This window comes from Mandrillus leucophaeus, unplaced genomic scaffold, assembly GCF_000951045.1.
Source record: "Mandrillus leucophaeus isolate KB7577 unplaced genomic scaffold, Mleu.le_1.0 Scaffold71, whole genome shotgun sequence".
Taxonomy (NCBI): Eukaryota; Metazoa; Chordata; class Mammalia; order Primates; family Cercopithecidae; genus Mandrillus; species Mandrillus leucophaeus.
The window spans coordinates 5,229,379-5,244,340 of record NW_012107697.1 but is presented as its reverse complement, the minus strand read 5'-3'; the positions used below and the strand labels follow the sequence as shown (position 1 = coordinate 5,244,340).

Genomic DNA, 14,962 nt, shown 5'->3' with positions numbered 1-14,962 from the left:
TCAAGACATCTTATTCCACTGCTTTATGTCTCTCATGGATAGAAAATAATATTTTTTATTGAGCCAAAGTTTACCTCCTCCAAACTTTCACCAGTGGATTTAGTTCCTATCTCCTTAGCCACAGGGAGAAAATCTACTCAGATAGTCCTTCAAAACACTGACATTGCATCCTTTCTTTGTGTCACTTCTTTCAGGTCAAACATGAATAAATCTATATCTATACTATATGTATGATATCTAGATCCTTCATAATTCTTCATGTATTTGTCAATTGATACAGAAAACAGAATTGAAAATATTCTTGAGCTGTCCCATCAGTGAAGAATACCATGTAGCTAGCCCCTCCCTTCTTTTAGCCAACGTAAGTCTATTAACTAAGCCTAAGTGCGCATTGGCCATTTTGGAAGCAGAACCTTTGTCTTTGTTTATCTTTTCCTTGTAACTAATCCATACCCTCTCACCCTCATCCTGACCTTCTCTCCTGAGAATTTTTTAGAATAATAATTGTACAGGGTCTTCTCCCCTTCAGTTCAGTTGGAGCTTTGAATCTAACATTCAAAATGTATTTATTTCTGTCACATTTCGTGCTCTTCATTTTGACCTCTTGTTGGAGTTCTCTTTGAACTTTGATCTTGTCATCTGGTGTAGCTTTTGTTTCCCCCCATTTTCAATATGTGCAAATTTGATAAGAATGTAATCTATTTTCATCCAAGGCTTTAATAAAATAAACAAGACAGGGGGTCAAGAACAGAGCTCTTGGGCAAACCTTGTAGGTCTGGTCATTTCACAATATAAAAAACTCCTGCCTGTACTTTCATTCAGCCCCTGGAGGGAAGAGTGGTACAGGAAGAATAGGATATGCTCACTGACAGTGACAAGCCTGACCTAACCAGAGCCCAGTGTGGCACGTTGGCCAGCAGCTTCAAATCAGGTTATACTTCGGGGAAGATGGGTCATGTTATGTCACATCCAGGAGGAGTCATTACTGTGATGATGCCAAGTCTATAATGTTTTCCTGCTTATGGAGTTTCTCTCATACTTATGGACTCATAAATATGAAATGATATAAGTTGCCAGTGAAGGGTTTAAGGCATGACAAATTAAAAGCAGAATTTAAAGCAAATTATCCTGTTACTGACATTCTAGGTGGACTGGAGAAGAAAGTAACCAGAGATGGGGAAGCTAGTTAGGAAGCTGCTGAAGTTATCTGAGAGGTAGGAAGGCTAAGAGCTTAGACAACGACAACAGTGAAAAGTGGAGAGATAAAAGACACATGTGGCTCAGAAGAGCTATAGAACATTATCACTAAAAATGGATTTGAGGAGGCTGTGGGAGGGGCAGATCTAAGATAACTTCCTGCACATTAAATCTGGAAGAATGATGGCACAGTGGATGGCAACAAGGAAGCTGGTGAGTGGATCCTATTTAAGGCAGGGTTAGTTTTTTTGTTTTTATGCTTGACTTAATGGTAATAAGAGTTAAACTAACTGGTAGATGAGAGCTGGTGACTGAAGATTTACCACCTGCTAATTCAAGTAGAAAATTAAATGGCCTTGTGTGTGTCATGGCAGAACTGTAGGATCACAGGAACTGTCAGCACCGCTTGGTTTTCTAGTACATAGGTCTATTGCCAGATAATTCATTGATTAAACCAAAGACCACTTAACTTTGCAGGTCCATTTCAGATGTTGTAAATAGCAAGTATGATTGTACAATCTTGGAAATGGAGTTTTGATAAATAAGATATGTCCAAATAATAGAATGTGTCATAGGAATACAATTTTGGATATCTTATTTCACCATCAGCAAGTATTTTGTAAAAGCTATCTACTATTTAAATAGAATAGCCTTTCTACATTCTTTCCAATGGATACTCAATTTATAGTCCTTCTACCCCCCACTCCCATACACACACCAAAAATATAAGCACAAGGAGAGAATGAGAAGATATTAACTTGAAGCCCCATTAATCAGCCTTTAGAGAAGACCCTGTTATTAAGCTCTTGATCATCATCATCATCAGACATTCGTTAAGCACCTTATTGTGTTTATGCAAAGTATAGACACATGGGCAAAACCGACATGGGCCTGCCCTCTCTGGGCACATAGATCCTTCATGCAATAATTCAACAGAAAATAATGTAAAATGACCAAATAAAAGTGCTGAAATGAGCCCCTCTTCAATTACATTAGCAGTGCCTCAGCTATCCTAGTTTATTAAGGAATGAAATCCCCATATAAGTAAATTTTTATAAAAACAAGAGCTTACCTACCCGGGCATCACAACAACTTCTGCCTTTTCAGTCTCCATATAAATTTTCTGCGCCTAATGCACTGGATGGCTATGGGTCACTGTTATGAACTGCTGTTGTTGAATTTTTTTCTCTCAAAAGTCTTTGTCTGTTTTTTGCCTTTCAGTCTGTATTCTGTATCGAGCTGTTGGCAGTTGCTTTTTCTGCTCTTCTTGTGCCTGCTCCCAGCTGCTCTCCCAATTCACTTGTAGTTTGTTACTCCAAAACATCTTCGGGCCAGGGGAAAAAGTTAGCCAAGACTGTCCTAAATTGTAAATGAAATGAGTCAGTTTCCAGTTCTGAGTGGGGCTATAAAGAGAAAGTCGTCACTGTATGGTGGCGACTCTCAGATGCTAATTCGAGTGTTTAAAGTGTTTCATTTGCTCACTTCTGCATTCTAGGATGGGCTCTGGGAAGTTGAGGTTGAAGAAACACTGACCTCTGGGTAAGGAAGGGCATGTTGCCGTGTTGCTCTATTTACACTATGGTTGATTAGGTCCCAAATTAATTTAGGGATAGAAAGCAAAGTCTCATATCTGAAAAGTGGAGACTTTTCTATAATCAATGTGATAAGACAGTAAGTTAGGGCTGGGCATGGTGGCTCATGCTTATAAGCCCAGGAGTTTGAGACCATTCTGGAAAGCATAGTGAGACTTCCATTTCTACAAAAAAAAAAAAAAAAAAAAAAAAAAAAAAAAAAAAACACACACACACACACACACACATATAAAGAATTAGCCAGGCATGGTGGCACATGCCTAAAGTCTCAGCTACTTGGGAGGCTGAGACAAGAGGATCACTTAAACCGAAGAGGTCAAGGCTACAGTGAGCTGTGTTCACACCACTGTACTTCAGCATGGGTGACAGAGTGAGACCCTGTCTCAAAAACAAAATTAGCTTAACATGACATTATGAAAATAAAGATATTCTACACCTATCTTGAGCGCCTTCTTCACAATATACACAAACACATACAATATTTTGTTAATTTCACTGCAGGCCACTTTCTTAAACCAGAGCCAAATGGTTTTCATTTCACTAACTGGGAATACTGTTGTATTCAGTGCTTCTGAAAAGTGCTGTCCCTAGTAAGTCCCAGCATGGTGCTCAGGAGAGCCAAGCACTGCAGAGGAGGCTAGGCACACCACTCTGGATAGAGACAGAAAAGGGAAAGAGTCACTTTGAAAATCACAACTTTTATTACTGAAAGATTGAGACAATCCATTATTGGCTCACTGCTTCCGGTTTTGTGTTAAGCTTCTTGATGGTTACTTGTGAGTCCTTATCAGTAGTCAGGTGGGCTTTTCATGTGTCTGGCAATACGTAGCTTTGTTTTGTTTCTTTTCTATTTTTAGGTTCTTCTAGGTATGTTCATATAGATACTCTCCTTTCTCCATGCCACATGTTATTTTAAAGAAAACATAGTAAGATTTAAAAATTATGATAACTTCTAGATTGGCTATTTTGAAATGTTGTAGAAATGGTTTGATTACAACTCCATTAAAAAGTGGGCAAAGGATGAGCACAGATACTTCTCAAAAGAAGACATTTATGTGGCCAAGAAACATATGAAAAAAAGCTCAACATCACTGATCATTAGAGAAATGGAAATCAAAACCACAATGAGATACCATCTCATGCCAGTCAGAATGGCGATTATTAAAAAGTCAAGAAACAACAGATGCAAATAAGGCTGTGGAGAAATAGGAATGCTTTTACACTGTTGGTGGGAATGTAAATTAGTTCAACCATTGTGGAAGACAGTGTGGCGATTTCTCTAGATTCAAAGACCTAGAACCAGAAAATCATTTGACCCAGCAATCTCATTACTGGGCATACACCCAAAGGAATATAAATCATTCTATTATAGATACATGCACGCGTATGTTCATTGCAGCACTATTCACAATAGCAAAGACATGGAATGAACCCAAATGTCCATCAACGATAGACTGGAGAAAGAAAATGTGGTACATATACACATGAAATACTATGTAGCCATAAAAAGGAACAAGATTATGTCCTCTGCAGGGACATGGCCGGAACTTGAAGCCATTATTCTCAGCAAACTAACGCAGGAACAGAAAACCAAAAACCGCATGTTATCATTTATAAGTGGGAGCTGAACAATGAGAACACATGGACACACGGAGGGGAACACCACACACTGGAGCCTGTCAGGGCGGTGGGGGGCAGAGGGAGGGTGAGCATCAGGATAAATAGCTAACACATGTGGGGCTTAATCTCTAGGTGATGGGTTGATAGGTACAGCAAACCACCATGGTACATGTTTACCTCTGTAACAAATCTGCATGTTTGCACCTGTATCCCTGAACTTAAGATAAAAAATAAAATTGATTTAAAAAAGAAATGGTTGATTAAAACCACCGTTCAGATTACCTTTAGTAATGTCAGCAATAAGAAAATCTGTTCTGCTTGAAAATTAGAATAGTGTTTGTATCTCCTTTTATCTGTCTTTAGTACATTTGTACAGAGTGTCCAAGAACACAACATTTCCATTTTATACATGGTTAAACTAGAACCCAGGGAGGACCAACGGCTTAATGTCATGCTGGGATATGGATAACAACAGGCCAGAGCTGTTTAGAAGGAACCAGACTGGGAGTTTAATTAAGCAAGAGGGGTTTGGTGGCAGCAAATTAAAGTGCACCTACAGAGGAGTAATTTACAAGAGAGGAACAAGTCTAAGCAAATAGATAGAGTTCCAAATCCTAAAGGCAGGTGATAAATGTGGACATATTAAGAATCTAAGCTGAAAATCACTCTTAGGAATGGGAGATGTTATGCTGTTGCTGGTACAGGTGACTCTAGGGCTTGCGGATTGTCATAGCCAGAGAGGCCCAAAGACAAATTCTGCTCCTCAGTGATGCAAGAACACAGATACAAAGATTTGCTCATCATTGATCCTATTTAAGGGGCATGCTGAAACTGAACTTAATATTTCTAAGTTGATTGCACAATTTCTTCCATAAAATTATGAAGTGACTTGCAGTATTTGAAAAGTCTTTCTCTTATCTTAGAAAAATTGTTTCAAAAAAGATGAGAGCATTCAATTCTAAAAAGGATTCTGATAACGCCACAAAAAGAAAAAAAAACTTTTGAGAAAGCTGTTCTTCCTTCCAAGCAAATGGTTTTTAAATTACTTTTGCAAATGCTGGCATAATCAGTATAGGGAATATAGAGTTATTAGGAAAACATAGTGGGTATTTCACAACACATAGAAGCACAACATGCTTCTCTAGGAAGAGACAAAGATGATATATTTATGTAAAAATTGAATTAAAGCCAAATTTAGAAATTAATTAATCTTGTCCCCCAAATAAACACCTTAAAAATACTTTCTAGAGCAGTAACTGTCAATATCATCTTGGGATGTTGAGATGAAATTCATCTTAAATAATAAGATTGCCGTTGCAATGGTGATGGGCAAGGGGAGACATAATATTTCTGCATTGACTACTTTGTGTTTGGGGTTTTGTTTACATTCCACATTTAAACTTCCCAACAACCCCATAATTGAGGAAATGTTATTTCCATTTTACAGATGAGGAAGCCATGGTTTTGAGAAGTTAAGCAGCTTGCCCAACATCACACAATTATTCATAATGGTAGTGACAGGATCTAGCGCTGAGCTTTTATTTCCCCCAAAGACATACCTCTTTCCACTAGCATACATTGTTCCCTCCCCACCCTTAACTGAGAGGGGTTTACTATATTTGAAGGAAATTGGGCATTGAGCATAGTTTGATAAGTAACTGTTCATCAAACTGAGATACAGAATTTGCCTCATGAATAGAAATGACAGTTGATTCCGTTTTTTTCATGACCAAGAAAGGGAAATTCGGCAAGACATTTTTGGCCGAATTCATAAGGCATTTCCTTGCTCTTTTTAAAAAGTTTCACGTTAGTCTCTCTAAAGCTTTTGGCTATAACAGCCTTGATTAATACAAGGTGGTTTGAGGACCCAAAGGCTAAATATATTTGATTCTTTCTCTTCTCATTTTTTTGGTGTTGATTCATATTGATGGACATGGATTTTTTTAAGTCCAATGTGCCATTCTTACTCATTCATGTAAGTATATCTCTCCTTTTTCTGTCATAACATTGATGCAAATATTCCCATGTCCACATATAACTTTTTATTATCTATAATAAGGGCCACCAAACTTTATCTGTGAGGGGTCAAAGAGTAAATATTTTAGGCTTTGTGGGCCGTATGTTCTCTATTGCAACTACCCAACTTGGCTATCACAGTGAACAAAGCAATGATAGAGAAGAGTAAACAAATGACCATGACTGTATTCCAATAAAACACAGCACAGGCTGGATTTGGCTCAAGGATGTAGATTGCTCATCCCTAATCTAGAATATACGAATTTGTTTACTAACATAAATTAAAAAGCAATCCAGATCCCTCTTTGGATTGTCATGAAGAGTTATTTGCTAGTGTACAGAGGAAGATGGAGAAATTACAAAGCTCACGTGAGGTCTGAGATATAATTCACATACAAAAAACTGCATTTATTTAAAGTATACAGTTGATGAGTTTTAACAGGGCTTACATCCATAAGACTACCACCAATCAAAATACAGACCATCTTCATCATCTCCGAAAGTGTCCTTGAGATCCTTTGCAGTCCATCTCTCCCTCCAGCTCTGGCCTTAGGTAAGAACTGATTTGATTTTTGTTTCCATAAATTTGTATGCATTTTCTATAGTTCTATATGAATGGAGTAAAACAGTATGTTCTCTTTTGTGTCTGGTTTCTTTCATTCAGAATGCCAATTTTGAGATTCGTCCATGTTGTTGCATGTGTAAGTAGTTTGTTCCTTTTTATCACTGAGTAATATTTCATTGTAGTGTGGATATATCATGGTTTGTTTATCCATTCACCAGTTGATGGACGTTGGGTTGTTTCCAGTTTTTTGATATGCTATCAACATTTGTGTACAAGTCTTTCTGTGTACATATATTTTCATTTCTCTTTAGTAAATTCTAGGAGTTAGAATGATTGGGTCATGTGTTACATGTATATTTAATTTTGTAAGAAACTGCTAGTTGTCCAAAATTGTTTACCATTTTATGTTCCCATAAGATCATATGTGAGTTCCAGTATCTTCAACTTTCAGTTGTCAGTCTATTTTATTTTAGTCATTGTAATATGTGTGTAGTCATTTTTCATTGTGACTTTAATTTTCATTTCCCTGATGACTAATGATTTTGAGGATCTTTTTATGTATGAATTGACAATTTGTAGATCTTCTTCTGTGAAGTATTTGTCTGAATCTTTTTTTTTTTAGTATGCTATTTATCTTATTATTGAGTTTTAAGAGAGCCTTATATATACCAAATATGTCTCTCATATTGTGTGTATTACCAATATTTTCTCTCAATTCCTGTTGTGTATTTTTCTTAGTAGTGACTTTCAAAGGGCAAAAGTTTTAAATTTTCAGCAAGTCCGATTTATCATTTTTTCATATAGTTATTTGTTTTTGTATCTTATCTTTGTTATCTTTGCCTATCCTCAAAGTTGTGAAGATTTTCTTCTATGTTTTTCTCTAAAGGATTTAGAGCTTTAGCTTTTACATCAGTGTTCATTATTTACTTGAGTTAATTTTTGTGTGTAGTATGAGGTGAGGATCAGGATTAATTATTTTCTATATAGTCATTTAATTGTTCTAACACCATTTGTTGAAATGACTTCCCCCAACCCTGCATTGAGTTTCCTTGGCATTTTTGTCAAAAAAAAAAAAAAAAAAAAAATCAATTGACCATATAAATGTGGGTCTATTTTTGACTCTTTTCTGTTCCATTGATCTGCTCGTCTATTCTTTCTTCAGCACCACACTGTCTTTGTTATTGTTCCTATATAGTGAATCTTGCGATAAAGTAATATAAATCCTCCATTCTTTTTAAATTACTTTGAAAATTCTGGAAACTGTGTTTCCATGCAAATTTTAGAATTAACTTGTCCATTTCTTCAACAACAGCAAAAATACGTGCTGGAATTTTGATTGGGATTGCTTTGAATTTATGGCCCAATTTGAGAAGAATTAACATCTTAATAATACTGGAGTCTTTCAGTCTATGAGCCTGGTGTATCTCTGCATTTCCTCAAGCCTTTTAAAACTTCCCCCAGCAATAGTTTGACATTTTCACTGCAAAGGTCTTATACATTTTATTAGTTTCTTAGGGCTGTTATAACAAATTACTACAATATGGGTAAACAACAGAAATATATTCCTTAGTTTAAGAAGCCAAAAGTCCAAAATCAAAGTGTGGGCTGGGTTGATTCTTTCTGGAAGCTCTGAGGGAGAATCTATTCCATACCTCTCTCCTAACTTCTGGTGTTGTCAGCAATCCTTGACATTCCTCGGCTTGTAGACACATCACTACAATCTCTGCCTCTTGCTTCAGATGTTCACGTGACCTTCTCCTTCTGCATTTCAGTGTCTCCTTTTCTGTCTAAGAACAGTGTCATTAGGTTTAGGGCCCATCCTTATTCAAGATAAGACCTTTACCTTAATTACATGCGCAAAAACCTTTTATTCCTAAGAAAAAAAAAGGTCACATTCTAAGGTTCCAAGTAGACATATCTTTTGGAGGACCCAATGCAACTCACTACATTCATATTTTTGAAAATTTATCTCTGAGTGTTTTATGTTTTATAATGATAAGTGGATTTTTTTTAGTATTTTATTTCCCATTATTTGCTGCTAGTATTTAAAAATATAATTGACTTGTGTGTATTAATCCTGTATTTTGGTATTTTACTAAATGCAGTTATTAGCTCTAGTCATTGTTATGTAGATTCCCTTAAGATGTTCTGGTTACATGAACAATTATGCTGCTTACAAATAGAGGCAGTTTTACTTCTTTTTCTATTTATGCTTTTCTCATTTTTTTCTTTTTTTTGCTTTATTATAATGACTAAGATAGCCAGAGCAATGCTGAATAGAAGTGGTAAGAGCAGGTGTCTTTTCTTGGTTCTCAGTCTTTGGGGAAAATTATATTATAATTCACCATGAAGTATGAAGAGAACAATATTTTTTTGTAGAATGTCCTTTATCAGATTGAGAAAATTCCTCTCTGTTTCTAATATGCTGAGAGGTGGGTTTTTTGTTTTAAAAATCGTCGTTAGGTGTTGAATTTTATCAAGTAGTGTTTCTTCATGTATTGAAATAATGATATACTTTTTCTCATTTATTTTATTGATATTATCAAGTATGTTGATTGATTTTTGAATATCAAACCAAAATTACATTCCTGGAATAAACCCTAGTTGGTCAGGATGTTTTTTTGTTTTTGTTTTTTTTTTTTTTTGAGACAGAGTCTTGATCTGTCGCCCAGGCTGGAGTGCAGTAATGTGATCTTGGCTCACTGCAAACTCCGCTTCCCGGGTTCAAGCAATTCTACTGCCTCAGCCTCCTGAGTAGCTGGGACTACAGGCATGTGCCACCACGCCCGGCTGATTTTTGTATTTTTAGTAGAGACGGAGTTTCACCACGTTGGCCAGGCTGGTCTCGTACTCCTGAGCTCGTGATCCGCCCACCCTGGCCTCCCAAAGTGCTGAGGTTACAGGTGTGAGCCACCGCGCCCAGCCAGGATGTATTTTTTGTATGTTGTTAGATTGGATTAAAATCTTGTTAAGGATTTTCACCTCTATGCTTATGCAGAATATTGGTTTGTAATTGTTATGTATTTTTTTTTTTTTTTGCCTGATTTGATTTAAAAAAAAAGTTGCCAAGTATTCCCTGTTCCTCTTATTTTTTGAAGAATTTTATAAGACTAGTGTCATTTTTTACTTAAACATTTTGATTCAAATCACTAGTGATACCATTTGGAGCTAAAATTTTCTCTGTGGAAAGGTCTAGATAATGAATTGAATTGCCCTAATAAACATAGTGCTATTTAGATTTTCTGTTATATCTGTGTCAGTTTTAGTAGGTTGTATTTTTCAATGAATTCGTCCATTTTATCTAAGTTACTAACCTAGTTATTTTTGTATATCTAGCCTAGATATTTTCTCCCTGTGAAACCTTCCCTGACACTTCCAACCAAAGTGATTTCTTGTCCTTTGAGTTACTTCTTTACTCAGTATCATTTGTTCTGTCCATCTTCTGTTGAAGTTTGTTCACATGTCTCTTCCTGTACTAAATTAAGGGCCTAGGCCGGGCATGGTGGCTCACACCTGTAATCCTTGCATTTTGGGAGGCCATGGCAGGTGGATCACCTGAGATCAGGAGTTCAAGACCAGCCTGGCCAACATGGTAAAACCTCGTCTCTACTAAATATACAAAAATTAGCTGGGCATTGTGGTGGGTGCCTGTAATCCCAGCTACTCAGGAGGTTGAGGCAGGAGAATCTCTTGAACCTGGGAAGCAGAGGTTGCAGTGAGCTGAGATTGTGCCACTGCACTCCAGCCTGGGTAACAGAGCAAGACTCTGTCTCCAAAAAAAAAAAAAAAAAAGGAAAAAGAAAAAAGAAAAAAGAAAAAAAAATAAGGACCCTGGAGTTCAATAATTGCATCTTATACATCTTTGGGTCTTTGCCACCTTGTATTGTGCCTGGCGTATAATTAGATTACCCCTTCTCCCAAATGTTTAAATAACCAAATTATTTCACTTAACATTGTGTAATGTATAGTGACCCAGCGTGTTTCTAGCTTTCTTGGTAGATTATGAGTATCTTTTACAAAAATGGCATGCATTATTTATTCTTCATATTTCTTCTATGTCTCACATTATAATAAATTTTAAAAACTGTTAGATTGAATAGATTTGCCAGAAAGTACAGAAAATTAGTATTCTATAAACTCAAAGAGAAGAGGCCAAGTAGAAATCTGGAAAGCATTCATCAATAAAGGGAGGAAAAAAACATTGTGAAGTGCTTACTATATACCAGACCTTGTGATAAATAATTTATATTCATTCCCTCATTAATCCCCCAAATAATTGGGCAAAGAAGAGATTACGGTCCCCATTTTACAAATAAAGAATCTGATGTTCAGTAAGGTTAAGTACTCTGCCGAAGTTCACAGTTATTAAGCAGGGGACTTTGGTTTGAAATCTATATTGAATGATCCCATTATCCACATCCTTGGTCTCAGTTTTACTTTTATGCATTCAGTTTTCCACAAGACACTTGGTGGAATTTCCTATACTACCTATAAATTTTGTTAGAGTAGAACATTCTGTGTTCCCTCTAATTGAATGTTACAGGCCCCTCTGTAAATTTAGGAAAGTTCCAAAGTGTTCCCTGGATACTTGTTCTGCCTCTAGCATGAAATGTACAGAAGTAGCAGAGAAGATCCAAACCAGACTTTGCTGTCAAAGTAGGCTGTGTAGCTCCCTCTTGTCTTCCCCACTGGTCTACATCAGTCTTTTGTCTACAACTCTGACCTTTTTAAAAATGGTATTGGATGCTACCATTATGGTTATGGTTAATTGGGGGCATCACTGGTGCCTGAGTTCCTACTCAAATAACATAAGGGAAATCAAGAGACCAAGGCCATGGTGACTCAAGCAATCTCCATGGCTTGGTGGTAAAGGAGTGAATCCTTCCTTGCAGCTGATCTTGCCTCTGTATATGTCACATATTGGTCCTGATTAGAAAGGTCTAATAGGCTAATTTGTGCAAGACACATTCCTTCTCATTATACCATGATACAGGCCATGTGAAACACCAGATTCAATCTTATAGCCTCTCTGCTGCTGCTAACTAAGAAACTTCTACTTTTAGTGTCTTTTCTCTCTCAACACAAAAATAATCTGTAAGTCACCCAGATCTGGGTTGCCCATGATTACCAGGCTTTTCCCAATTAGAAATGTGACTCATTCCATTTTACCAATACATCTCAGGCACAGAACTAGCAAGGAAAGACAAAATTAAAGTTTTTCTGTAATTCCAGCCCATCAATTGAAACAAGATGTTTCTGAACTCTTCCCAATGTGAAGAACAAAAAGTAATAGCATTTTGTTTATTTATTTGTGTACAACACTGTGGTCAGGAACTTGTTGCTTCCCCAGGGAAATTGTTTGCAAGCATCACTGAGAAGAGGACTTAACAATTCACATTGATCATTCCCTGTGGTCTGCCATGGCGAGGGTGATACTTTCATGTTTTATAAGCACCAGACAAGAGGGCTGGATCAATTTTCTCTCTCGATATTCTAGTCTCTGTTGGAACGACTCCCTCAGGCATCAGCAGCTCTGGGTTCTTTTTAAAAAATAAAGTAAGTACTCTTAGGTCTGTTCACAGTAAGGGACAAGAAGTCCAAAACATATCCCTGCCTTTTACGGTTCAGAAATCAACATGAGGATCTTTCCCACTTTTAGGTAGTACATACAGCTTTGCTGTGGTCTGTGTGTCAAACTTACTGAGAGGAGGACATTGTGGAGAGTTACTGTTAATTAGCAATGCTTATGCATGCAAACCTTGGTCAGATGATGTTGTGTTTGCAGAGAAGCGAGAAGAGAATTGAATAAGTACATGACCCCTTGGAAGCTGTTTTCAGTTGAGGATTTTGGTGAGTAGCCACTTGAAATCAAGGGAAATTCCATGAATAGTAGGAGCTGGGAAGAAAAAAAGAGGAGGAAGGATACCACCACTTATTTCTTCCCATCTAACACCGTGCTTAGGCAAAGCATAGTCCATGTGAGATCTGTCTTATAAAAACTTGCTGAATAAAGCTAATGGAAGTTAAATTTTGGACTTTCTTACATAATAGCTTCAAATTGTGGTGACTTTGTTGCCTATAGAGGGCCGGGAAATCCATTTCTGTGAGATCCTAGAATCTGAGTGTGTGCTCTACGCAGGATGGACAGAACGAGCCTCTGGCAGTTCCATTTATCCAGAGGCAAAAGCGTGCCTGCCACTGGAGCGCTCTTGGGTTCCAACAAAGAACCTATGTTGCCTAAGGAAACAGTGCCTTCTCTTACAAGGTACAATCTTGGCTCCTCTGGCATGAAGCAGAATGTTCCTGGACATGTGCTTCAGAGACCTTCCTATTTCACCAGGATACAAATTACATTGTTATGCAATTCCTCTGCTGAGGCCCTGGAAAAGGAGTGAGTTAGGACAGATACAGCAAGATACTAGGACAGATTTCCCCCATTATTCAGGCTGCACAACACAGAAGGAAACTTGATTTCAACAAGAAGACCCAATTCTTAACATGCTTTTCTACCCACTTTTACCCATACGTTTTCCAAAGTTGGTTCAAATTGTGCAGAGAAACAACAAAATTTTCAAAAAGGATAAACTGGCTAGTTACAAGTAAATGGCATTTAATTAAAACAAAGCTTACAAATTCATGAAAAAAAAAAAAGCTATGTGATTGTAAACCTTAGGGCAGCATACAGTGCCACTGTCCTTTGCAGTTTTGAGTGTATTTCATTTGTACATTGGAAATAGGTATTTGTCATATTATTAACACTTACTCTACTTAATTGTACACTCAGCATTTGGCATCAGAATAATCTGTAGTCACAGGGTTTTCATTTTCTTTCTGTATTTTTTAAGCATGTTTCTGAGTGGTGGTTCACATAAGCTTTCAATTTTAAATAACACAATCCATTTATTTCACTAGGCGTCTTTATTTGCTTAAAGTGAAGAATCAGAGATTGTCATTGTGTTGTAAATAAGTCTAACCTTTCTCTCCCTTTACAAAAAAAAAAAAAAAAAAAAAAAAACCTGTGGATACTAAAAAAGGGAACTGAAAGAAATAGACATTCTAGTAATCTTTTATGAACTCTGTTATTAGAGTAAGTAGAACTCAATCCGTGGGGGAAAAAGGAAAAGGAAATGGAAAAGGTGTTTTAGAGCTTTTACTTTAAGCCACTCCAGTGTCCCCTTCTCTGCTTTCTTTCCACTACCCTGACCCATACCTACCCACAGTGAGAACTGAGCCCGCAGGGCAGCTCAGAAGCTGGGAGGAGAGAAAGAGTGAGGATCTGAATTATTTTTCCTCAGTGATCTTAAAAGCTCCAGGCAGAAAAGATCCTGCCTGTAGAACCTCCCTTCTGCATTTCTCAATTGCATGGGAGAAACTCCTAAATTGCATCAGTGATCCTGAAGCTGTGAAAGTAAAGAATTTTCTGTAGAAGAAAAGAAAAAAGAAAAGAAAAAGGGAAAGAAAAGGCAAAAACTGAATCATGCCTGGCATCTTTTGAGGTAGAAAAAACTGACAAAAAACAAACTTTCTTTATATTCTGGTGTGTTGGAAAACAGTGGAAGGACTGTTTGCCAAAATGTCTCAGTGGTTCTCAAAGATGGCTGGTCAGATCATAAGAGAATCCGCTTAGGTTCGTGTAGTTCTGAGTCCAGCATTGTGGGTAAAGCACAGGTTTCAGTGTAAAGAAATCTGCTGTCTAGAAACCATGGGAAGCATGTCATCCTCTCTCTTCTTTACCATATAGATATCCTTCATGGATATCCTGTTCTTTGAAGAAAATTTTGTTTAGGAAGTAAGAAAAATATAATTAACATGGCCCTAATGAAGCAAAGCTCTCTTCATTTTCATTTTCATTTCCTTTTGCTTTTGCATTGAAGAGTTAAGACAACATTTCAGCAGAGAAATGTGGAGAAAGGTAAAGAGAAATCAATAAAGTTATTCTGTGACTTTCCCCAGGAGGGAGCAGTGTTAATCG

General features: G+C 37.1%; 1 protein-coding gene across 1 annotated transcript; it reads left to right on the top strand.

Moving 5' to 3' along the window:
- The first annotated feature begins 12,410 nt into the window (after window positions 1–12,410).
- Window positions 12,411–13,385, top strand: BLID (BH3-like motif containing, cell death inducer). The gene is given in 3 exon segments (XM_011965010.1): window positions 12,411–12,419; window positions 13,042–13,192; window positions 13,195–13,385. Coding segments are annotated over 3 exon segments (351 nt in total).
- The last annotated feature ends 1,577 nt before the right edge of the window (window positions 13,386–14,962 follow it).